Source organism: Acinonyx jubatus, chromosome B1 (assembly GCF_027475565.1).
Source record: "Acinonyx jubatus isolate Ajub_Pintada_27869175 chromosome B1, VMU_Ajub_asm_v1.0, whole genome shotgun sequence".
Lineage (NCBI taxonomy): Eukaryota > Metazoa > Chordata > Mammalia > Carnivora > Felidae > Acinonyx > Acinonyx jubatus.
In genome coordinates, this window is record NC_069382.1 from 118,869,371 (window position 1) to 118,896,864 (window position 27,494).

The following is a 27,494-nucleotide window of genomic DNA, read 5'->3' on the forward strand; positions in this document are numbered from 1 at the left end:
GAAGAGCATATACTAGGTCAAAAACCAGAATCCTGAAAGGAAATGACCAAAGAAGATTGGGAATTAAATATAAAGAATGAGCCACAGGTTCTTAAATCCCTGACGTATAGTCCAGAAGCCATTAGTAAGGTAACCCTTTAACTGAGAAGTGGTTTATTAAGAGGAATGAGCCAGTACAGACACTCCATTTCTAACTTTAAGTTTATAGGTTTCTATGAATACCCAAAAGCTGTGCCTACAGTTGGCTTTCTTTATTTGGAAAAAGAGGGGGGAAAAAAACTCACAGTTTTTAGAGAATTAACTAACCTCCATTTGTCTGGAAGTTTGGAAAGGAGAAGTAAATAAATCACTTCATCATGCCTTTAAATTGGTTCAGATCTGCTCCTGTGAAAGATCCCTTTGACTATTACTAAATAGCCACAGACATGAACAATGCAAAAAAGGATTTGGAAAATTAAGAACAAGAATTAGAATGGGTGAGAAAAAAAGGAGTAAAATTTAAATAGGTAAATTAGTAAAGCTAGATGGCTCAGATGTAAAGTGAAAAGTGAAGACACTTAGATGCCATTCACTCACATATCACATTTTTCATGAACATATCTGTGAAAAATACCTGGCATATACTACGCACTCAATAATTTTTAATAGGTGTCTTTTGACATAAGAAAAGAATATTTCTCTCAGATACTATTTCTAGCACACCAAAAATGAGACATCTGAGCAGAAATCTTGGATATGGGCTGTATGGCAACAGCTGAGCTAAATGGAAAGTCAAGTAAACTATTAAAGAACTTTCTACCTGCCTATTTTTTATTCATCTACATGTTCCAGAACTTTACAGAAGTCATCATACCTATGCTGTGTTAGATATTATCAAATGAATTATATCACATTTTATTCCCAAAAAGCTCTTGGAAAAATCTTATCTCCTTATTAATGTGATTTACATAATTAATGGAAAAAATACTCTTCAACTCAGTTTTGTACACGGAAAAGTCAATTTATGATAATGATTTCCAGAGCTTCTTAAGGCAGATAAAGATGAAGAAATGGTAATTAAGGTTTTTAACAGGACGAGTGGTCCAATAGAAGAATGGGCTGCCTCACAGAGTAATGAGTTCTGATCATTTCAACTTTTGACATGCAGGCTCATTCATCATTTGTCAAGGGGATTTCTGACAATGATATGTTAGGTAAGAATTTGCACTGAAGTTACTTTTTATATATCTCATCTCTGAGCTACCATGCTTTTATGATTCCATCATATTTGTGTCCTTATGTATCAAGAGCTTTAAGAGATTGATCCCTATCAAGTTAGGGAGTTGGTTTGAGAGGAGAGGACTGTCTTTCTATGTTGAGGAATACAATTGTGACAAATCATTAGGAATGTGAAAGATAAACTGGAAACTTCAAGAATTAGCTTGCCATGTTTTCTATCACTTGAGCAATATGAAATAGCACTGGTTTTGGTCCACTAGAAGTTGATTAAAAGAAATTTAGTAATTAAGGAAGATAGTTCACTGGCATAAGTTTGACCAAATGGTGAGGCCCACCCACTCTTCATGTTCATTGTCCATTTTGGCTCTGTAGGAGGGAGACTTTATATCTCTAGTATCATGGACCCTAAATATCTGTTTGTCCTCAGTTCTGATTCCAACACCTTCAGAAGACTCCCTGATCCCCACTTCAGATAGACAAGTAATAAAAATAAGCTTTTAGCTTCTATCTCCCTTGAAGGAAGTACTTGACATTTAAAATACCTTAAAGTGGAGCATGGACTAAATTCCTGAAAATACCAGTTAGAAATGTATTTAATCTATTCTCAACAATATTTTGGGATTTGCATCATCAGAATATTTCTTAGGAAATTGGTTAATCACTCTAGAATGAGAAGGTTTATGTGAAATCCTAAAACTTGAAAATATATCACTGAATGAAGGCAATTTCTTTTAGCCTAAAGATTCTAGAAGTTTAAGGTTAGTTTAATTGGTTGTTTGTTTTAGAAAACTTTCTGAACTTTCACCTAATTCTCTAAACAACATTCATAGTTGCCATAATGATTACCCCCATTTTTTCATGGTAGCATGAAAAAGCATATAAAGGCCAAGGGACTCAGTCAAGTCACATATAACTAAGAAAAGGAGTCAGAATTTGAACCCAGAACTCATATTCTTTGCCAGTTCATGAGATCACTTTTTGACATTCCTTCCATTTTTACGTAACTTTATTCACTGACAAGCTGGCAGAGGAAGAAAGCAAGTATAAAAAGGAAGTTTAATTTAGATGCTTAATAACGGTGCCAGTTGAATAAATTTTCTCAGCACCATATGAGTTAACATAAACTCATCAGTGTTGAAGTCTTCATTATACAATTTCTTCAGTGTCAAAGATGTCAATGACAAGCCTTGATATGTCCTTGTAAAGAATTCTGGGATGGTTCTTGCATAACCTCACAAGAGCTTATCTTTCAGATTAGACAAGAAATACAGAAAATGAATTGCATAAAAATACAAACAAAAACAACTTTTCACCTCTCAAGGTAGGATGGTTTAGTTCCTTTCAAGTATTCTGTTTCATTAAAGTGCTCTTAAATCACATACTTCCTAAAAATTCAAACATTAGAATACAAAACGTTTATATAAATATTCCCTCTAAATTAAATTTAATTAAAAATTTAAATTAAAAATTAAATTAAATTAAATTAAACAAAGTACCAGGTAGAACAAAGGCTTTGTTTGTTTATTTGTTTAAAGATAGAAATAATATATGTTTACTCTGGAAAATCTTTTAGAAACACAAGCAAATATAAGATAAAAACCCTATGTGATTCACTATTAAGAGATAAGCACTGCTAACACTTTCTGTTTCTCTCTGTCTCTCTCTCTGTCTCTCTGTCTCTCTCTCTCTCTATATATATATACATACACACGTACGTACATGCAACAAAATATTGTGAAAATACATCCATCTCTAAAAAAATTTCTCTAATACTATTTTGTGGAAGAATATGGTATCTTACTCCCCAATAATGAATGTTATTGACAAATATTTGTATAACATGAACCTTAATGAGCATCTTCATTTTTAGAATAAATTCTTTTTTTTTCAATATATGAAATTTATTGTCAAATTGGTTTCCATACAACACCCAGTGCTCATCCCAAAAGGTGCCCTCCTCAATACCCATCACCCATCCTCCCCTCCCTCCCACCCCCCATCAACCCTCAGTTTGTTCTCAGTTTTTAACAGTCTCTTATGCTTTGGCTCTCTCCCACTCTAACCTCTTTTTTTTTTTTCCTTCCCCTCCTCCATGGGTTTCTGTTAAGTTTCTCAAGATCCACATAAGAGTGAAAACATATGGTATCTGTCTTCCTCTGTATGGCTTATTTCACTTAGCATCACACTCTCCAGTTCCATCCACGTTGCTACAAAGGGCCATAGTTCATTCTTTCTCATTGCCACATAGTACTCCATTGTGTATATAAACCACAATTTCTTTATACATTTGTCAGTTGATGGACATTTAGGCTCTTTCCATAATTTGGCTATTGTTGAGAGTGCTGCTATAAACATTGGGGTACAAGTGCCCCTATGCATCAGTACTCTTGTATCCCTTGGGTAAATTCCTAGCAGTGCTATTGCTGGGTCATAGGGTAGGTCTATTTTTAATTTTCTGAGGAACCTCCACACTGTTTTCCAGAGTGGCTGCACCAATTTGCATAGAATAAATTCTTAAGCATGTAATTTCAAAGAGTATGTTTTTATAAGAGTTTTGATGTATATTGCTGAGTCACACTCCAGAAAGCTTATACCCCTAAAAAAGATAGTAACTTCCTTTGAGCATTCATCAAAACTGGGTATTGACGGAAAATATACCCAATTTTATTTGAAAGGCAAAAATTGTTATCTCAACTGTTTAATATCCATTTCTTTGATTTCTAGTGACCTGAATATGTTTTTCCATTTCATTGGCTTTCTATTTCTTCTTTTGTGATAGTCTTTTGTCTATTTTTCAGTTGTAGAGTCATTGGTTTATTGTTGGCTAGGAAGAGGTCTTTACATATTAAGGATATCAGATCTTTTTTCTGTATTATTTTTTTACAAGGTTTTATTTGTTTTTTCATCTTAGGGTGTGTTGAGCCAAAAATATTTTATTTTTATTAAAAAATCTGTGTTAAGAAAACAGATCAAGTCTTCCTTTCATGTGCTCTGCTTTTTGTGTTGTGCATAAAATGTTCTCTCCAACCCAGCTACATGCAAATAATTGCCTATGAATTTTCTGATTTTGTTTTTCACATTTAATTGTTTAGCATATAAAAATTTATTTTAGTATTCAAAGTAAAATAGGAACCTAACTTTAATTTTTTAAATGATTAACAACTTGCCACAAACCACTTATTAAATAATATATCCTACTAATCATATGTACTATATGTTAAATTTGCTTATATCTAGTCTCTTTTAGACATACACATATCTGCAAATATATGTAAGTATATAAATATACCTATTTGTATATAAACTTCTTATTTTATGTGATTGTTCTTCCCGTCTCTTCTGGCAATCACCCCCATTTGAATGAATTATTTTACTTTAAAAATACCTTCTGATATGTTAAGACAAAACTGACCCATTATATTACTCTTTATTTTTCCTTTTGCCTAAGCCATTTAAAAATGCATTTTCCTTTTTTTTTTTTTTTAGTTTTTATTCAAATTCCAGTTAGTTAACATATAGTGTAATATTATTTTCAGGTGTACAATTTAGTGATTCGACACTTACTTAAAACACTTCATGCTCATTACAAGTATACTCTTTAATCCCCATCACTTTAACCCATCCTCCACCCCCCACCTCCTCTCTGGTAACTATTAGTTTGTTCTCTATAGTTAAGAGTCTGTTTCTTGGTTTGCTTCTCTCTTTTATCCCCCTATGATTATTTGTTTTGCTTATTAGATTCACTAATATATATGAGTGAAATCATATGGTATTTGTCTTTGTCTGACTTATCACACTGAACATAATATTCTCTAGCTCTATCCATATCATTGCAAAATGGCAAGATTTCATTCTTTTGATGACTGAATAATATTCCATTGTATATATACCACATCTTCTTTTTTTAATACTTATTTATTTATTTTGAGGTTGAGAGAGACAAAGAAAGAGAGTATGTGTAGGGAATAAGCTTCGGAAACCCCTGGCTTGCACTGATGGGTTAACAAGGCATAAAGAATGAGAAAGCCATAGGATGTTCACACCCAAGTTTGGGTAAACAAGATTAGGTAAATAGGTAGAGAGAGGGCGGGGCAAAGGCCCCCAGTATAGAACAAAGGTATATTAGATAAACAAGATTAGGAAATGCCCCCCAATTTAGTACTATGGCAGAAAGCTGCTTTCAAGGGAAGGAAGGATCCAAATAGGTAAACAGGTAAATAGGGCTACAGACTGCCTTGGGGTGAAGTTGCCCAGAGATGAGCTAATTAGCAAAAGAAAGGTGCCTTGTTGACCCTGAGATAGCATGCTCTGTCTTTCTTATCCCCTAGACCAGTTTAGGTAGAGGTCGTGCCTCAGGTCTTCTGTAAACAACTTGCTGCCCAGCCCCAGGATTTTGTTTTGTATTTACCCAAACCCCTAGTCCTGCATATCTTCAAAACCCCCTTTACCTCACGCCCATGAGTTAATGATCACAGTTTCATTGTCATTTTGTGAAAGTCCATCACAATGTTTGTAAGCCTTCTGATACCAATAAAAACAGAGCAAGGACCCTTAATGGGGGCTCCTGTCTTCTCCCGGACATTAGCCATCTCTTGCATTTTTAATCCTGTGTCCCACTTTCTTGCTGGACAAGAAAGAACTCCAGATCCAGAGTCTATGACAAGAGTGCAAATGGGGGAGGGACAGAGAGAGAGGAAGAGAGCAAATCCCAAGCAGTCTCCATGCTGTCAGCACAGAGTCCTGAGCAGGGCTTGATCTCACAAACCATGAGATCGTGACCTGAACTGAAATCAAGAGTCAGATGCTTAACTGACTGAGCCACCTAGGAACCCCATAAACCACATCTTCTTTATCCATTCATCAGTTGATGAACATTGGGCTCTTTCTATAATTCAGCTAGGTAGATAACGCTGCTATAAAAATCAGGGTGCGTGTATCTCCTCAAATCAGTAGCTTTGTATCCTTTGGGTAAATACCTAATAGTGCAATTGCTGGATGGTAGGGTAGTTCTAGTTTTAACTTTTTGAGGAAGCTCCATACTGTTAAAAATGCATTTTCTTAGTTTATGTTTTAGTTTTAGTTTTTTTTTTTTTTCATCTACAAGGCTTTCCTTCTAAATCGACATAATATTCTTTTATCAAATAGTCTTAAAATAGGTATCTAGTCTTTTTCATGAAAATGCCTAGCAATTAGGGCTGAGAAATCAAAAAGCTCTTGAACCCCGGTAGCAATGACTATGGTCAACTGTGTGCTGAAAACTCCACAGTCAGAGCAGAGCAAGGAGCAGGAAGTGAGGCAATGTAAGTGCTCGCCTGTGAATTCATGGCCACACCTCAATTTATTTCTGGTAAGTGCATGTGACAACTATTCACATACATTACTATCTTTATACTGTCCAGGATATGCCAAATAAAGAAACAAGTCCAAAGGCGGTCTGTTTTAGAAAATTAATTAGAAGAGAGGGTAAAACTTGGTCTTGCTTATGCACAAAATATAACTTGGAGGCTCTTCTGAGACTTGGTATAATTTAGGAAGAAACAAGCTAGAGTTTGGGATATTTTGATCAGTTGACTTGTTCTAACCACTTTTGTAATAAGTCCTCCTCAGCAAGGTGCAGCAGTGAATTGTGTGTCTTTCTTATAACCATGTAAAAGTATAATTTTGCAGTAGTTTTCGTTGTGAAACAGATGGCTCTATACTGATTACTGACACTCTTTTTTCCATGAGGCTTCATACCTAAAGGTTTTTACAAGGATCATTGGATGAGATTAGCTGTGCAGACCGTGGTTAAGGAAAAGTGTAGAATTCCTGGGCACACATTGTAGCCAGGGCTGTGGCTATGCTATCACAACATCTTAATCAAATGCTACTAACATCAGAGAGAGCCCTAATATACAGAGAGTCTTTCCTAGTTGGCATTCTGGTCTGAAGAGTCCGTCTCTCCCAACCTCACTGACTTGCTGGGAGACCATTCTACCCCAGTGCCATTTCGATCATATTTCTTGGAGAAGAGTGCCCATGGGGGGTGTACAAGGTTTCCCTGGCTATCTGAAAATAAGGCATTCCTATGAAAACTTTCTTAAGTGGAAATGGTGTGAAGAAGCAATTATCATTAATTTATATGGAGAATTTTTGAGCATTCTCAACCCCCCCCTCCAAAAACAAAAATAATCTTTCTTAGGCTTTTCTCATCGCTTAAGACACATCTTGCTAATGGACGCACAAGTTAAATGGAGATAAATCGCAGATGCTCACAGGGTAGAGTTTAACACTGCGGTGGCTTGACGCTGAGACACTGAGTGTCATTCCAAGAAAGAGCTTCGCGGGGCCACTCTTGTTGCTGAAGGTTGCGTGCTGACTCTAGAATAGCTCACTGCAACACGAACACTGAACCCTACTTGCCAAAAGCAGGGGTTGCCTGTATAACTAATTTTTCCTTATTCTGCATCAAATTCCACCAATAAAAAACAGGAATGAGCAGAAGAGTCACATATCATTGTTTAATTCTATTAGAAATGTCCTAAGAAACCTCCCCAGACATCCCTAAGAAGTCTTTTTGCTTACTCAAGAGCAGAGCATGACCTATTTATTAAAGGTTTACACTTATATCCAGAAGATGGTCTTTGCTAATCTGGCTTTCAAGTTGGAAGGAACGAAGAAAAGTTGATTCCTTATGGATTTTGCTCTAAACTTTAACCCTCAGGCGGTTAAAGCCTCTTTATCCAAAGTGAATCTCTGTTTAATAAGGCCCCTTTTATAACCGCTCCAAAACACGCTTTCAAAACAAAAGTTAGAATGCTGTATGGTCCATTCTCAAGAAAGATCTGTTTCTGTTCAGCACCCGCCCTGACCTTTTTGTTGAAGAAGAACAAAATAATGTAGTAACAAAAACACAAGTGGCTGCCAAAGGAAGAGAAAAAAAAGTTCCTGTAAGGGACTGAAACAATAAATCTCCTCTCTGCTGAACTCCCAAAGGGAGTGTGTGTATTTCCTCCCGTTCTTTATCAGAGCCCCCGAAATAAGTAGGAATGGGCAGTGGCTGTTCACATTCAGCACACCTTTTCCATTTGCTAATAAGGCCCTGCCAGGCTGGGAGGGAGTTGTCTCCGCCTGACTCTGAAGAGAAGAGCCACGGAGCCGATCCGCGGGCACCATGAAATCCCTTCAAGTGACCATCCTTTGTCTTCTGTTCAGTCTTTATAGCAGTAAAGAGGACACAGGTACCATTTTCTCTTATTCCTCTGACGGTGTGGATCAGAAATTACTAGCAGGGGACTCAGTCTCAGTTTACCCTCAGGGACCTTGCCCTGAAACGTGGCTGCAGCAATTCATTTGCTGTGTCCAGTGTGTGGATGTTGACTGGGAATGCATTGAGAAGGCTCCACGGAGAGAATGTTTGTTTTCACTGAAAGGAAATGTTTGCTGGTGCGGTGGCCTTGCAGCATATTTGATGGGATCGTAAAGGTCCGGGGAATACACAATAGCATTTTTTGAGAATAAAAACCTGGGAATAAAATACTGGGTAAAAATGTACTATTTCTCACCACTGTGCTCCTTTCAGGTGTTAAGTCTAGAAATAACGATTGTCAAGTATGGGTGAAAGGCTGTAGTCAGAAACATTGCGTTGCAGATGCTGGCCTATATGCGTGGCCACTATCTTTTGGCTCTGATAAATTGAGAGGTTGGATAAAGCCGCCTAGGAAAATGAATAGCAGTATCTTGAGGTGGTAGGGGAAGTAAAGAGGAGAGTCATTTTGATAAAAGCGAACAACATTTATTTGCTCCAGAAACCAGCACAAATCCACACATATACACACAACATTTGGCTCATCATCTCAAAAATCTTACCCATTGAAGGCAGTTTCAGAGACTCAACCAAAGGCTATATGTGAAACAATATAAGTCTTGACTATATTAATGACCAGTTGCAAGAGATTATTAACATTTATCTTCTAACCCTTTCTGAGGGATTCACTGTACGCAATTAAATTTAATCAATATTTGTTAGGATCTTACCATGTAGTCATCAGTGCAAGAAATACATGAATGATTAAGCCATTGTCCTTACCAACAGTGGTAAATGTAGTGTGGGGAAAAATAAATATGTAATTCTAATACACGACAGATTTAATAAGCATGAAAACCAAAGTACAAGCTATCATAAAAGAGCACAGTTGGGAAATATTGATTCTGAGGGGCCCTGGAAAAATATCAGTTCTAATTTTATTTTTTCATGTGCTCTTTTCAAAAGTTTGTTGCCTACAAAAATTCTAAAAGAGAGTAATAATGTAGGAAAAATGACATACACTGCTTCAATAATATTTATCATTAATTTTTCAAAATACATACATAAATTTAGGACTCATTCCCAAACACTTCAAAATCACCTATGATGGCTTACCATGCATCTTGGCATTTCCAGAGTCAAGTTGCAGCAGGTATCAAGGCCAGAAAACCTAACTTAGAAGAGTTACCAAGAATCTGAGTTTTTAAAATAAAGAGTATTTATGAGAGGCCACAGAAATCAGTATATGAGCTTTTAAGTAACTCTTCAGTATGCATGGGAAAGATTGGTAGGAATCCCAATGCCATGAAAAACACTGCTTACAAACACGGGTCAGGTCAATATAAATTTGAAAGTCTGGGTGAAGCTGCCCCCTACCCCGGGTCTGTAAGTACACTAATTTCCCGGCATTGTTAAACTCTGAATGGATTACATGTCTTTCTGAAAGCAAAATGGAATGGTATCAGTTCAAGAATTCAGTAGTGTCAAATCAAGAAGCAGCCTGCAAAACCTGGCTGTAAGAAAGATGGAAAGGTACAGGATAACCCAGAGATGACCTGGCAGATTTTCTGTTTATGATCATTTGGGGAAAATACCAACTTCTTTTAACTCACCAGTAGTGAACACAACCTGTTAATGGTGTCTTCTTTCTAATGAACTATTAACCCAAGTAAGGTACTTTCTTATTTAAGCAGATATAATGATTACATAATGACCATCTCCTTCAACTTCTGCCAACAAGCTTATTTGTTAAGGAAAGTGTCTGTAAAATCTACTCCATTTTTCTTAAAAAAGGAAACTAGCTCATGAGCATAAACTGCCCATCCAAGTGGTGCCCAGAAGGAACTGGAAGAGGTTTTCCACCAGGTTGTATGATTTTGTTGCACCTGGCTCTGCCTGTTCTGTTTCCGTCCCCAGATATGCCGCAGGAAATGAAGCATTTCCTAAGCTGATTTATTAAGTTCTTTCCCTAACCCCCTGTACCGGAAACACATTGATTTCAAAGCTTTGTACATTCCCCAAACTTAGAATGCTTAACATATTTCATCAGCAGAGTTGATTATTAGGGGTGAGGAGGGAGGCATTTCATCTGCCTTAAATTCACAAGTTGTCAAGAAGATCCATGCTTTTTTGCATAGTAATTTATTCCTAAATAATGATCTTTTAGAGAAATTGACTACTTTTCTTTTTCCTTCTGACATTTTTGTCAGTCCCAGATTTAAATAAATACAATATAGTCTTTTGTGCTCATTGTGAAAATCAAGTGAATCTTTCTACACAGCAGTGAGTGACTTTCTATTACTTGGTTGGTGGTATAACATTTTACATTCTCCAATTTGGAAAGCTGTTCTGTTGAAATATGTACGTGAAGTTCCTGAAAAGGAACTGTCATTCTTTCCCAAGGTTTTCTAAATTGTATTTAAAACAGAACAGACCCCTCCTGTGGCTTTTAAACCCCTTTGGCTTTTAAGCCTAGATCTGTGAGCCTTTTCCTGTCAAGACTGAAAGAAATGAAATGAAGAGGGCCTGGAAACAAGTTACTCTTCAAGCGCCATTTGCTTTTTGGAGTTTACATTAATTTAGGAAAGATGAAAATGTTTCAAGCATTTGCAAATGGGAACAAACATCATTTTATTGGTATCTGAAGAAGAATTTAATTGCTTGGAGAGATTCATTTGATACTGATCGAATATTCAGTTTCATGGAAAAAATGTATTGAACACACTGTAAGACAGGCATTATACTAAATGCTATAGATTTATACAGAATACTTAAGACTCAGCCATGGCTTGAAATGGGGAAGAGAAGAGGAGGCAAGGAATAAGGAGTTTGACTATATTGTAAGTCTTAAGTGGTGAATAAAGAATGATAGGGAGCTTAGCTTGGGGTGTAAGGGCATCAGAAAAGACTTCATATAAAAGTGGAAATTATGATGAACTTTGAAATTTGAAAAACAGGAGGTTCCAGACCGATGGAATTTCTTGAGTAGGAACATGAAAACATCAGTATATTCTAGTGTAGAAATGTAAGGAAATCACACATTGGATGTAGGTTAAGTTTTAGAAAATAAGATTGGAAATAGAGTCTCAAGATATGTGGCTACCAGGATGAAAAATATTGGCTAGTTATCAGTCAATAGTTAATACTGAATAGTTAATTCATTTAGAGCCTCTAAATGTGTTTCAGTGTGGAAATTATATGATTGGGGCTATACGTTGGGAAGATGAATCTGTCGGCAGGATATAAATTAGACTACCGAAGTCAGGAGAGACGAAAGCTAAAGAAAATAGTGCAAATGTTATTGCCAGTGTAAAAATCTGTCAATACAGTAAAAAAAAAAAAAAAAAGATTTGGGGAAGAGCCTAAAGGGAGTAGAAAGTTTGTGATCTGACATATTCTTGACTGGCAATGAGGGAGAAAGTGAATGAGATGTACAGAGAGGATTATCTGAAGACCAGAAGTAGGAACATGGTTTGGGAGCAGAGGGAGGGAAAGATAGGTGGAGAGAATTTAAGGAGAAAAATGAAGTATTTGATTTTGGTCATGGTGAGTTTGAAATCCTAATAAGATATTTAAACAGAGACATTGAGGGTAAATTAAAATCCGCAGGGAATTGTAATGCCCCTGAAGTTGAAGGTGGCAGTGAGTGTTCTTTACTCTTGAATCCCAGGAGTTCTTAGTCCTGCCCACTTTAAGATTCATAACAGAGAAAAGCAATTTATTTCTCACCTGGATGCTCATATTTCTAGCTCTCTCATGGCACTTGTGTTTTAATTCTATCATAATTGTTTGTAGGCATATCTGATCTCCTCTTCCAGACGATAAACACCTTGAAAGTAGGGGCCATATTTAATTACCATATTTATTTTGTTTGTCCAGTAACAGTCCTAAACATATAGTAAGGACATAGTTAGCCGGATGACATGTAAATGAATGATACAGTTGCCTTCTTTTTTTGTTTTGTTTTCATTTTTTATTTCTTCCAATGACAAGCACTCACCAGTTTACTGCCTTGTTTGTATGAAAGATTATGGACATGTATGACTCATAGTGTATAACATGGATACAAATGGATTGCTTTGATCCTGGCAACGAAAGTGGGCACCAAATATAAGGAAAAGGGAAAAGGGCTTCTTATCAAAGGGAAGCCAGTTCCCAAAGTCTGGCCAAGAGAGAAGATGACAGCTATAGATGGACCACCTAGCACTGGGTGACAGTAATTTACAACAAATATAGAAAAAGAAACAGCCTTGACTATAATCTTTGGGAGGAAGAGCATCTAAAAAGAATTAGCTCTACTTTTCCTTTTTGGGAATAAAATACTTTATGTAATATCTTCTTATAGATAGAAATATTCAAGAAGAAGCCTTATTCTCAAGCAACTTCTTAAAAATACAAAATGGATTTTTTTTAAAAAAACAAAGTTCATAAAAAGTGAAGTTTAAGAAAGTTAATTCATGTGTTATTTTAGATAGCATAAGAGTTGCTTTAGAGCAGATCATTTTACTGATTACTTCTGTTTAGCTTAATCACTGTCAGCAAATCTTACCTAAAATGGGTGATCTATTGTAAGGAGAATGAACCAATAGGCAAACAGATCCAACGGGGAAGTATTCAGTCCCCACACCATTTGTTTCACATTCTTTTTTTTTTTCCACTACTCATTTTGTTTGAAGTTTCTACCTAAAAGTAGAAGTGATCAGTCTAGAATTTCTGTTTTCAAGAGATTCATAACAGTAGTCACCAGTAAATTCTCTGGCAATTTTATCTTGCTAATTGTAATTATTCAGATAATTGAGGGAAAAAAATGATGCCCCTTTGGGATTTTCAGAAAGCTTGTATTTTACTGGATCATTGCCCGTCCTTTCCTTTTCATTGATGAAGTTCCATTTCATGCTTCAGGTAAACATTTTAACTTATGAATAATTCTAATTCAAGTAACTTCTATGTTTTGGGGTTTTGTTTTTTTTTTTTTTTAAGTCATCACTTTCCAACTTCCTCTTCATTTTTGAGAACAATTTGAGATGCACATTTCTAAACAGTGAATGTCAAAGCAGGAATGTACTCTAAGGGACATTCAATTCCTGTTAGTAAGTGCCTCTTTTCCCGTTACTGAATTCCTGTGGGTCATTATAGGATAGGATAATAATTCCTGTTGGGTGTTAGAAGAAACTCTTTTAGTTAGCAGACAAGATCCCTTTTGTACTGTTGCAGACACAACATCAGCATCGACATGAAAACCATTAGTGATGGCAGTTACATCTAGAAAGCCCACTGTATGGTTCCCAAATTTGGAACAACCATAGGAAAAATTGTTTTAAACAAGGAAAAGAAAAGAAAAAAACAGTTTTCTAAACTTGAATACAAGCTTTGTGTCTTGTAGAAATATCAGCAGAGATAATCATAACTAGTGTCTAAATAGAAGCAGCTACTGTACAAGCATTAGACCCCTGTTGTGTCTTTCCCTCTATCTTCTCCGGCTGTGTTTACTCCAGCCATCGCTATGGCAACCTGCCAGGCATATGTGTAGCCTGACAGCGCCTTGCTTCACGTGAATGTATATCTTTTGCTTTCTTGTCTGTGTCACTCTGATACTGAGACAGTGTCCCTGGCAGAACCGCACATGGCACTGTTGGGCATCTGAGCTGTAAGAGCAGGAGCAGTAGCCCCTCTATGAGACAACACCTGCCGAAAGGGGAAATGGAGCCAGTGAATAAATGCTTTCCTCTTTTGTTCCTGCTCTGTTTCACTGCTTTAGTCTTCTATTCCTTTCCCTGACTTCACTTTCCTTTACAAACTGTCTGCACACAGAGAGTTTGCACACTCTGCTTCGTCTTGGGCTCTGTTTTCCAGTGAAATCCAGGATTAATTATTTCTCTTGATGGGCTCATTTTAGTGTGAATGATAAGAATATATCGAGATGTAGACTTGTTACAGTTTCTCTGATACTCCAATCATCATTCACCACCTTTCTTCCTCTTCACTTAAAAAAAAAAAAAAGCAAGAAAAAGCTTTATCGATCTTTTGTTGAATATGTTAAATGATATTCTAAGCAGGTCCTTTTCTAAGGCAATCATCTGCCTGTTTGTATAGATTCAGGAATGAATTATATTGTAAGGTTGGTAGCCAAAAATGTTGAAGTCATTGATTTTATTCTTGGTGCACTGCTCATCTAAAATATGAACTGCTTTTTAAATCTGTCTGTTCAATCATATTCTGTCTTAAACACAAATTAGTTGTGTCAAAACCCTGACATAGTTGGATCTGGTCCAATTGAACCCATATGAGTGTCATCACAACATCTACTGACATCTACCATTTATTAAGCCAGGCATTTTACACAGATTACTTCCATCATAACATTTTAAGGCCAGCTTTATTATTCCCATTTTACTGATTAGGAAACGAGGCTTGAGGGACTATAAAGTTATACTAGAGCAATGTGGTTTAAAATCAAATGAGAGGAAGTTCTTCAAAATCTTCCTTGTAGCTTGTTGCCTTTCAGCGTGGTGAAATTGCAATACGCTGAATTTTTCTAACGGAAAAGAGAAAGCATACAGACTTTACCACTTGGGTAATTCAGAAGCCACTGCTGCCTCTCATAGCATCTTCCACACCTTAAAAACCACAAACTAAGTGCCATGAATGAGTTTCCACTTAGTGATAATGATCCTCTTGCTGTGCTGGATTCAATTAATTACTAAGGGGATGCATTGAAAAGAGGTGTAGGCATTTGCCTACCTACCGATTGTTAAGTTAGTTGGGAAAAAACAACGTGGTTGTCTGCAATATAAATGTCAGTGCAGCTAATATGAGACTTGGAGAAGGAAAGAAGCTAAGGAAATAACTAACAGTGAATTAATCACTTAGTGTCACATTTATAATTCTTTTGGAGCCAGACTGTCTGGGTTCAAATTCCAGCTCTGCCACTTACTATCTGTGTGAACTTGGGCAAGTTATGTAACCTTCAGCTTTCCCAGCCGTGCAATGGGACCAGCGCAGTCCCTACCTCACGGGAGTATTAGGGGGATCACGTGAAGGCATGCACACAAAGAAAACACCCGCAATAGTGCCCTGCATGTGAGAACTCTGTAAGGTTTGCCGAGTTTAGGGACTCAGAGTTCTCTAGTTTATTATATCCCATTCCTTAGACAAACTGCCTTATTTCCAAATCGATTCTAATGCAAACTCAGCAAATATTTAAATAATTATGATGTTAATTCTCACAAAGTGAGAAACCAGCGCGTGAAAATTTTCACTGAAGAATTGATGTGAGATGCTAGAAAGATGATTGCCATGTTTTTAATCACCATACATGTAGGCACAATTTGATATGTGCAGATCGTATTCTCTAGAATGTCTTTCAGATTTGTAAGTTATTTAACTCACTGTGTAAACTAACCACTCAAACTAATAAGTAAAAATATGTTTGTGTTTTTTTGTTTGTTTTAATTTTTTTGATGTTTATTTGTTTCTGAGAGAGACAGAGCGTGAGTGGGGGATGGGGAGAGAGAGAGAGAGAGAGGCACAGAATCTGAAGCAGGCTCCGGGCTCTGAGCTGTCAGCACAGACCCCTACACGGGAGTGGAACCCTCAAACCGTGAGATCATGACCTGAGGCGAAGACAGATGCTTCACCGACTGAGCTACCCAGGTGCCCCAAAATGTGTTTGTTTTTAATGAAGATGCTAACTTTTTAGCCTAAGAATTGTCAACCTCCTTACATATTCTCACCTTCCTTAAGGTATTGAGCACTGCTTAATCTGAGAGGTGGATATGTGAGGGGAAGACACCTTGATTTTAACGTGAGCACCAAGTTTGGGTCTAGCTTCTTAGTATGCTGAAATTAACCAAGACATTAAATACTTCTTAGCCTCAGTTTCTTCATCTGAATATGAGAAAAATGATATTTGCTGACACAGTATTAGTGTTACATGAAAATCAGAAAACCTATTTGAAGTGCTCTGGAACTCATAGCTTACTATTTAAATATTGGTTATTAATATGCAAGCTAACATTTAACTCACAGTATCAAGGAATAAGCAGGAAGGCATTTCATACATTTGGGAATTTGTCCTTACTGACTGGCACTTCACGATTGCTCTTTGAGCTACAATACTTTTATATGTTGGGGTGCTGGGTGCCTCAGTCGGTTAAGTTTTGAACTCTTGATGTCGGCTCAGGTTATGATCTCACTGTTCGTGGGTTGGAGCCCAGCCATCAGGCTCTGCGCTGACAGCACAGAGCCTGCTTGGGATTCTCTGTCTCCCATTCTCTTTGCCCCTCCCCTGCTCATACACATGTGCATACTTTCTCTCAAAATAAAGAAAGAAAGAAATACCTTTATATATTTTTCTACGGCTGCTACACATTCAAGTAGCCATGTGTTGAACTACTGTTTGAGTTCTAAAAACCACACACATGAAACGCAGAACCATTTGTATCAGGCATTGCATTTATTTTTAGCTCAAATGGGGAAAGAAATTATGTTTTGTGGTATGAACTGTGAAATCGTCCTCCGAGAGCATTTGGCAAGCGTGAGGACATAAACGGCGAGCTCTGGGACGCTGTCTCTAGGGAAGAGAGGTCACTCCTGCATTCGTCAGCTCGTGGCCATGGTGACAACTCTCTCCAACAATGAAACATCTCTCAAGTATCTCTCCCTGTGGACCGAGTTTTTGAAAACGAGATCCTCCATTTTAAATACACAAAATTAACAGCAATTGCATTATTGGGATTAAGATAATGAAATGATGTGAATCCGTAAGCTTTTCTTTTTCTTTTTTTTTTCTTTTCTTTTTTTTTTTATGAATCCATAAGCTTTTTGTTATTTTTCTTTTTATCTGTTTCTGACAGCCTCATTTGTTGGGAGCCACTTTTACATTAACCAAAGTTGACAACTCCCTAGATTTGCAAAGTAGAAGAAAGAAAAATGACAATCCTGCCAGCCATTTAAAATCCTTTTATTAGGGTCCATTGTAACCTAACTGAATGTAAATCTCTTGAGAACGAAGACAATATCGAATTGGTCTTTTTTTCCCCCAGGACCTATCTTTGGACACAGAGGCGGTGATCACTAGCTCGTGCTTCAATTTGGAAAACTATATTTCTTCAAAAGTCAGCAGAGTTGCAAAAAGTCAGAGTTGAAACTATACAAAACGTGCCTGGATTTGTTTTCAGTGACTTGAGGACAATATTTATTTTTATCCTTGGCCTGCGTGGTGGAGAAGTTGTGAGTGTCATTTTGGTCAGCTGAACTGATTTGGTTTGCTTTATGAAATTGACCTGCAGTCCTATTGCTGTATAAATAGCAGAAAATGCCCACCTCTGCTTTATATTAACTGTTCAAATCACGTAGGAGTGGTAGGATTATCAGAACGCAAGTGTTGAATCATTCCTGTGTCTCGCTCAGAAGAAAGAAAAAAGAAAGGTATCCTACAATTCATTGGGTAATTCTGAAACACTTAGATCTCACTAGTCCTCATTCCTGCTAAAATGCAAAATTGTGGAAGTTCAACTGTAGAGATGCATTGGTTACAGACTTTACCTCTCCAACTCTGAGGCCTTCATTCCGTGTGTTGAGTTTATAACTTTATTCTAGTCTTGTCCAGAAGCAAAGGCATTAAATAATTCAGTTATTCCCGGGTTTTAACATTTTCGTTGATCGGTAAATAATAAAATTCCCCTCGGGCAGTTGATAGGCAATTAACCGGTTTTTACTTTGTCAAATAAAGACACAAACTACCGACAATGTACATACCATTTACCAGTAGGTTACACAAAATGAAGTCTGCTTTAGCTGTATGTATATGTCCGGCAATAGAACAACTTTTTTTTGCACTGAGTTCCGACTAATGTCACAAGCTGGCACTGTGCAAAGGTGAAGTGTACTGGTTGGTCTTGAAGCCAAGAGGCCCTCGGTGTTAGTTACCAGGGGCCACAAGCCTGCTGTGTGGCTGGGCCAAGCAAATGTTTTAGCCTCTCGAGTCTTTAATTTCCCAATCAACAATATGAGTACAGTCCTACGAAATCATATTCAAGTTTTCTTCCAGATCTATCATCGTGTGATCTGTAACAAGCAGTTTCTGTGTATTTTGCCTCAAGTTATCTTGCTTCACTTTCATCCTGTTATTTCTAGATGTGTTCATCTTGGATCAAGACGTTCAGTTCTATTTCCTCATGTTGTTTCCTTTGGGAATTTTCAGACAGGGCTGTAGGAAAGTATCTGCTTCACAGGTAAAGGGTCATTTCTCTGCCATGAGACACATGTCTCAGAGGACACACCCACGAAAGACAGTTTTTTTCCCATTTGCCCTGTGGTCTTATTTGTATATAATTTGGACACATGTGATGGTGGAGGGATAGAAGAACAGAGAGAGAAAGAGAGAGAGAAAGATAAATTCACTGACATCCAGAAAAAGATTGAGAGTAAAGATGAGGTTAAAAGAGTCAGAGAAGGTGCTGGAGGCTGGGAGAAAGAGAGAAAGCCTCTCTGAGAGGGTTGGGATGGGGGAAATATGAAGAATAAGAAGGGGAGGAAGAAAGATATGTAACAAAAGCTCTGATAATTTGGGAGGAGCACTCCCCAATGGCCTTCCAGCCACTCTTCTGGACCTGATATGCAATAGGGTTCTTGCTTCTTATCATTGTATCTCCTGCGAGTCCTTCATTCTTCCACCCATTTCATTTGCAACATGCTACACATTTTACAAAGCACTTTATGGATCAATTATCTCATTTAATTCTTGCCGTTGCCTGGGTGATTGTGCAGGCTGGCGTTACTGGGTTCACTGTCAGAGGAGAAAAGCCCAAGGACACGCACACTGTAATTCAGATCAGTAGGTTTTAACATTTATTACTCATAAGAATCACTTAAGTTATCTGTGAAAAATGGATTTTCCTAGGGCTCATCCCCAGTGCTTCCAGTAAAATCCAGACAACTCTGCTTCAGCAATTGCTATGGATAATCTGTATACACTGGCACATGGACTTACGTTCTGAGAAATCCCGGACTAGATTTCAATTTCCTGAGCAATCATCTGAACTCTTTTTATTGCCCCTCAGACCCACAAGATTCCCAGAGGTGTTAACCTTTAAAAAAAAGGTCCTAGGGTCTAGTGCTTTCAGAGGGAGACTTAGTATGAATTCAGAGCGATTTTTAGTTTTTTTGTTTTTTGGGATTTGTTTTTCATTGTGTGTGTGTGTGTGTGTGTGTGTGTGTGTGTTTTGTGTTTTTGTGTTTTTTTTTTCTTGTACTAGTTTAGTATAATAGAAATTAGATTTGGCCAAGGCGAACTAGATTTGAACCACTGAAATCTCCATAGGTGCATAGGTTTAAATTCCAGGTTTTTTATCCATCCATTGTAAGGAGATTTCCCTACTCATTATGAGTTCCTATTGATTGCTTTCCATTCTACTAGTAATCTCCTTCCTGTTTTCATCAACACTGCAAGACCCTGGGTCTCTGTCCTGTCGCTGCTCAAGAGGAACCCCCTTGAATAATAGTTTGGTTAGAGACACAGCTAACGGCCTTCTCGTCAAAGTTTCAGGTGGTGTCCGAATGTGTTCAATAATCCAAACACAAATGTTTCTGGTTCCTGGAGAGGTGCTGGAGCCAGGGGAGTCTGAGAAGGTATGGCGAGTTCAAGGGCCAATGTTAACAGATACCTTGTAAGCTTAAAACAAGATTGAGAAGCTGTGATGTTATGAATCTACAATAGCCATGCAGGGAAACTGGTAGTATTAGAAAATGACAAGGTGAAATTTGTCAACTGGCTTATTACCTGCCATGACTTAACACACTGGGATATGTGACAGGAGGAATTCAATACGCTCTCTTCCTGGGCTCACAAACTGGCATCCACTGACATAACCTGCACATGTGTATCGTTTGGCCCCAAAGTGTTCTATGACTACAGGAAAATATTTAAAAATAAGAAAATTTCACAAAACAGCAACAAAGAAGGACATTGATGATCTTATTTTCAGGTTTTCTGGCAACTCTGGGCCTCATATTCCTCATGGCAGCATTCATTTAAATCTAAGTAATGGGGCGCCTGGGTGGCTCAGCTGGATAAGTGCCTGACGTCAGCTCAGGTCATGATCTCGCGGTTTGTGGATTCGCGCCCTGCATTGGGCTGTCTGCTGTCAGCACAGAACCTGCTTTGGATCTTCTGTCCCTCTCTCTCTCTCTCTCTGCCCCTCCCCTTCTGCATGATCTCTCTCTCAAAAATAAATAGCCATTTAAAAGAAAACCCTCAGTAATACATGCCCCTTTGAATTATGGAATGTTCTCTCTCTTACAAACATATGGCTACTTGTACCCTTCCTGGGTCTCTCATTCACTTCTCTGTCCAACCTCTGTGGGTATTGGGGTTAATTCCTTCACCTATTTCATAGAATTTGTAGGATTTCAAATAAGCATTAAGTGGATAATTTGCAAACTTATTCCATGTTTGTGGTGGTTCAGTGGATTTGGAAAGAACAGGGTTCTGGGGCAATTTCCTGTAATTGACTAGGCTTGCTAACTCCATCTCAGAATTTTAAAGACATATTTCAGTCACCATTTTTTTCATTTTTCATAAATAAGAATGTTTTTATTGAAGTATAGTTATACATAATTAACTTAGTGCTGATGAATACTCTCTTTTTTTCATAGACTTAAGAAAGCATAAAACTTAGAAAATGATTTAAAGAATTTAGAAGCTACAAATCATAAAATGTGATTAAAATTCTACACTATTTTTGTTTCCCACCGTCTCTTAACAATTTATTTGGTGAACATAAACTTCCACCCGTGAAGAAAATATTGAAAGCCCATGGCTTTTCCGCTCACTCTTAAAAAGTGAACAATTTTATGGACAACTAAATTTGCAGAGTGCATCAATTCAAAATTAGAATATACAATCCAAAACAATGATTGAAAATTTTCTCCTATAGAACATGTCCATGTGGGATGGAATTCTATGAAGTGGTTTCTTTATAGTCTCTCTGGAATTCTACAAAGTGGTTTCTTTATAGTCTCTCTGTTTTTCTGGTTCCCTGTCCTCCCTCCAGCCCCTTTCTGACCGCTCCATGTTGGGAACAGAGTGAGCAAGGAGTAAGAAAGGTGAATGAAAGGTATTACTTGACCTAGCACCGTAAGTTGTGCCCGGAGCCTCATAGATAGTTAAAGACAACTGCTGAATGGTGCATTTTCAAAGGTGTGCTTTTGGGCCTCTTGCCCCTTGCAGCTCTTTGGTTCATAAGAATGGATCCTTATTCGGGGAGTTCTCTTCTTAGTCCTGAACAAAGAACTGGTAATCCTGTGTTAACCCAGAGCTTCACGATGCTAACGTCGTGCCCAACTCTCTACATATACCTGAGGAACAGAACTCAAAGTAGCTCTAAATTCACTCTCTCACTCTCTCCCTGCGTTTGGTCCACAAGAAACAATCATATATCTCTTTCTCTAATAAGCTCTGCTGGGGCAGTCATTCTCAATGTAGTAATAACTCTCCTGGTCCTACACTACAGCAGCTAGGCAGCAGTCTTTCATTGTACTGATTTTCCAAGTATGAGTCACTGGCCACTATGACTTTCAACTGTAAGAACCACATATTAGGGCAGGTTTGCATTGCAGACCAGACAAGCCTTGCTCCTTGGGGGTAAAGTAAGTGAGAATGGGATTCAAAAGAAGTATTTTGCAAAGACAACCTCCTGTCAAATAATATCTATGTGCCTCTCTCCACACTTTTATTCCTTTCATGTTACAGAGTGGATAAAGGGATTCCAGTGTCAACAGGCTTTAGGTATTTTATTTGAAAATCTGATTATGATTGTCTCACAACTTTGTGATTTCACATGCATTAATACCTGAATAAAACTTTGATGTTCACACATTGGGCCAGATATCGTGTGCCAATCTTTCCTTTGAAGCAATTAAAGCCCTGAATGTGTATTTTCTCAAAGTTTGATGTAATTATGCTATAAATCAGTATTATAATTAGAACAATAAAATTATCTGTATGTTTAGAAGTTAAGGCATTCCCTTATAAGTGACCTACGGATCATAGAAAAAACGATGATAGAAGTTAGAGAAAATGTGCTGAATATGAAGAGGAAATAAAATATTTTATAACAAAATGTGTAAGATGGAGCTAAACCACTGATTAGAGGAAACTCTGTAGTCTTAATTGTACACATAAGAAAGGAAAAAATAAAAGAGCAAAATAAACCCAAATAAAGTAGTTGGGAGAAATAAGAAAAGTAAGAGCCAAAATTAATGAAATAGAAAAGAAATATATAATGCAAAGAATTTCTGTATATAATAAGATTGCTAAATTTCTGCCAAAATTAATCAAGAAAAAGGAGAGAAGAAACAAACAAAAATGAAAAAGCAAACATCACTCTAGATGCCACTAAAAATGTAAGTCTATATTATAAAAAGCTTTATAATTCAATAATTTTGGAAATTCATATAAAATGAATACATTCCTAAAAAATATGGCCCCTCAAAACTAACTCAAGAAGAAATACAAAATTGTAGTAGATCTTTACTCATTAAAGAATTGAATCAGCAATTAATAACCTTCCCACAAAGAAAAATCTCACAACAATTAGTGTCACCAAAATGTTACATTAAACATTCAAATAACAAATAAATTTCGTTTTGCATAAACTCTTCCAGGGACTAAAGATAGAAGTTTTACTCCCCAACTTATTTTATGAGGCTAGTAGGTGGCTAAAATCAAAACTTGACGAGAATATTATGAGAGGAATACTGTTGGTCAATCTCATTATGAAAAATAGATTTGAAAATCCAGCAAAACATAAAAAGTTACTTAAATTTGCCCAAGTTGGGGTTATATTAGCAATGTGAAGTTGGTTTAAAACTAGGAAACCAATCAGCATACCTGACTGACTCTGACAGTAGAGCACACAGCTCTTGATCTGGGGACTGTGAGTTCCAGCCCCATGTTGGGCTTAGAAATTGCCCTAAAAAAAATAATAATAATAAATAAATAAATAAAATAATAATAATAATAATAATAATAAAAAAACTAAGAAATCAACTTAATTCACTAGATTGACAGAATAAGGAGTACAACATATGATCGTTAGAACAGATGCCAAAAAAAAAACTCTTTTAACAATTCAATATTATTGAATTAATAAAAAAAATGGAAACAAGATATTTTAATCTGATAGAATAACTTCAAAAACTGTGACAATCATTGTGTAGAGTGGGGAAATATTAGCTTTCCCTCTGAGAATGAGAACAAAACAATCTTGTCCAGTAATGTTATTTTTATAAAACATTGTACCAAATATGCTACCTAGTACTATAAGACAAGAAAAATAAATATTACCATAAATGGAAAGGAAAAAGTAAAAATTTATTACTTGGACAGGATACGATATGATTGTATAAGTAGAAAATCTATAAGAATTTATTGATAAATTATTAGAATTGAAGAATTAACTGAGGTTTCTGGATATAGAATTTATATAAATTAATTGCATTTCTATCTATGCAACAGCCATTTGAACATTTAACAAAATACAGTTTACAAAAACATCAAAGAAAAAAAGAAACAACACCAAGTACCTATAAATAATTCTAATAAAAGAGATGTACGATTCTTAAGAGAATACTAAAACTTATTGAGTGAAATTAAAGAAAACCTTAAAAATTAGAAAAATATACCATGTTCATTGATTGGGCAACCCCATATTTAAATTATGTTAATTTTCTCCAAATAGATCTGTAGACTCAAGATAACTCCAATTAAAACCCTAATAAATTTTATTGTGGAATATAGGAATCTGATTTTAAACTTATATGGAAGTACATTAAAGTCAAGAAAATCTTAGTAATTCTTAAGAAAAACAAAAAAGGAGAACTTGTTTTGCCAGTTATCAAGTGCCATAATAAAGATATAATAATTAAAACTGTCAAATTGGAGCACGGGTGGTGTATCAAGCCATAGTGGCATTAATGCTATAAGGATCAGTGGATAGAATAAGGAGCCCTTAACCAGACCTACAGATATGTGGATCTTAGATAGAAAACAAAGATGGTAAAACAGAGCAGTGGGAAAGGATTGGCTTTTTTCATAAATGCTGCTGGGACAATCCGGTAGCCACTGGGGAAAAATTAAAATCGATTCCCACGTAACACTATATACAAAAACCAATTCCAGACGAATTATATACTGATGCAAATGTGGAATTTAAAACTTTAAGAAGAAAATTCAGGAGAATATCTCTGAAACTTTATTTTAGGAAAATACACAAAAAACACTAACCATAAATTAAAAGGCATATATTCTGTTGCATTAGAATTATTCAGTTTCTCAAAAGAAATAACAGCGAAAACGAAAAGACAGCCACAAAATGGAACAAGGTATTTGACATGGATATAACTAACCACAACAACAACAACAACAACAAAAAACTCATCTAGAATATATAGAAATAATTACACATCAGTAAGGAAAATTAAAACAACCCAATCCCAAAACAAAACAAAACAAAATAATTGGCAGTCTTAAATAGGTACTTCACTTTTTCCAAAAAAAAGAAAAGCAACAGAAATCCAAGCATGCTCATAGTTGCACATTTTTTTATAATAGACAAAAATTAGTGACAGCTCAAATGTCTATGAATTACCAAATTAATAAGTAAATTATTGTTTATTCATTCAATGAACTGTATGAACCAACAATAATAAACATACTATAGCTATAATCAATAAAAACAATCTTAAAATACGAAATTGAACAAAACACAAAACATACGTACAATATATTGCAATTTACATGAAGATAAGAAATGGTCAAATTCAAATTCTATCATATTCAGATGTATACATAGACAGTAAACCCAAAAAGAAAGGCTAGAAATTAAGTCAGATTTGCTACAGGAGTTGCTCTAGAGCAGTGGGAGAGGGATATAATTCATAGAATATTCCCAAGAAGCTTCTGCACTGCTGGGAATATTCTCTCTCTTAATCTGGGTCATAATTACACTAGGTTCTGGTTAATGTCTATTCACGATATGTATATTTGTATTTTTGCACTTTTCCGTCTGTATTACCCTTTTACAATGATTACAAAATATACAGAGCCTGAACTTAAGAAACTTAAAATTAAAGATAGGATCTACTACAAGGGAAATAAGCTGTCTTATGGGGTAGATGAAAAGACTCCTCAAGTCTTAAGAGTGATTACTATGTAACAGAGGCTGAATCAATTTAATCAGAAAATATCAAGAAATAACAAGAAATTTGGTATATGAATCTCTATTGTCATTATTCATGCACTATTTGTGGATTCTCCATTTCTCCCTCCACCCCTGCATCCCTAGGACAAATCTCCTAGGAATAGGGAAGACCATATAGTTTTAAGCTTTAATTTAGATGTTACCAATTTTCTCTCAATCTCATTCTGTTTTTCTCTCGGATTTTAGGTTGTCATTCACTCTTGTTTATTTAGAGTCAGAAGCTTTCCATGTAAGACTTGCTTCTGGTTTGTTCCCTTGTATTGAGCTAGCTTTCTGTAGGATGTCACTACCTGGAATTACTTTAGCAGTCAGAGGCATTCATCCTTTTTAATTTGATATGCACTAGTCGATTCGTGCACTCTTGTTCCAAGGGACTAAATGCTCGCGTGAGGACTCATGGCCAGCAATGCACCTCCGGATCTTTGGTCTTCACCAGATCCTCTTTGAGGCTGGAACCTGTCTTGTGAAGTCCAAATCGAAGCTGGGTCGCTATGCTTCTTGGTGTTCAAGACAGGTTGTATGAATTGGAACAAGGTTTAATCTTCCTGAGGACTTTAATTTCATTTAGATTTGACTTTCTCCAATTTGCATCTAAGTCATGGGAAGAGAAATACTATTTAAAAACATTTGTAGCCATTCTAAGAATTGATAAAACATTTGTTAAAAGTAGTTATGAGCAAAGCCACATGCTTTGTTTACCACTGAATCATTTCAATATGGAAGCACATCTGACTTTATGATTTAATAACAATAATGCCATATTTATGCATTAATTAGGAGTTTGCAAAGTACTTTTATATACATTATCTCTACAAAATCCTCAAAGGCAGGCAAACTGGTATATGTTAACTACTTTCAATTTATGAATAAAATTTTAAATATTTAAGGGAAATTAACCAAATATATAAATGGGATTAAATGTTAAAGGATCTCTAAAGGAATTGTTAAATTTGCCTATTAATAAATAGAATAATAGCATTTATAAATTGAGTTTAAAAGCTTAAGAGAGAAAAAGATTTTTAATTCTGTGAATTAAAAAGAAAGTTAAATATATACTTCCAAAACGGAATTAACTTCTATAAGACATTTTCTGCACACAAAAGACATACTTGGGGGCATCAAAAAAAAGCTTACATTTAGAAACTTGAAAATATACTTACAGAACTAATATATTAAATATTAGTATCATGAGTGCATAAGCAAATTCTTCGTATTGGTAAGGGAAATAAATCATTAACTGTATGCCATCGCTTATTTTTGCCCTGGTACATAGTAGGCATTCAGTTATTGTCCGTTAAATTAATGAAAAGTACTCATTAAGTGTTTAATTGTGTGGTTTAAGAACAGTATATATAGGGGCCCCTGGGTGGCTCAATCGTTTGAGTGTCCAACATTTGATTTCCACTCAGGTCATGATCCCAGGGTCATGGGACCCAGCCTCAAAGTGGGCTCTGTGTTAAGGTTGGAGCCTCCTCATGACTCTCTCTCTCTCTCTCTCTCTCTCTCTCTCCCTTTGCCTGTCTACCCTGCTGTGCTTTCGCTCTCTAAATTATTTTTAAAATTATATATACAAATTCTAAGGAGAGGAAAGTTATTGTAGACAGAACTAATAAACAAGGCTTTAGGCAGATGGTACAACTTTAGCTGAACTTTAAAGAAAAAAAATTATCCATGTTCTCTGATATTTTTATTTAATTTTTTAAAAAGGAGAAAAAACATGAGCAAAA

At 36.3% G+C, this 27,494-nt stretch overlaps 1 protein-coding gene across 3 annotated transcripts in view; it reads left to right on the forward strand.

The window, feature by feature from the left end:
- The first annotated feature begins 8,213 nt into the window (after positions 1-8,213).
- EMCN (endomucin) overlaps positions 8,214-27,494 on the forward strand; it is a 101,578-nt gene continuing 82,297 nt past the window's right edge. The window contains exon 1 of one of the 3 annotated variants that reach the window (XM_053217103.1): positions 8,214-8,438. In XM_053217103.1, the coding sequence (XP_053073078.1) occupies positions 8,372-8,438 (67 nt within the window). In that variant the 5' untranslated portion in view covers positions 8,214-8,371. The remainder of the gene's footprint in view (positions 8,439-27,494) is intronic. The other 2 variants (XM_053217102.1, XM_015076752.3) reach the window with 2 other exon arrangements.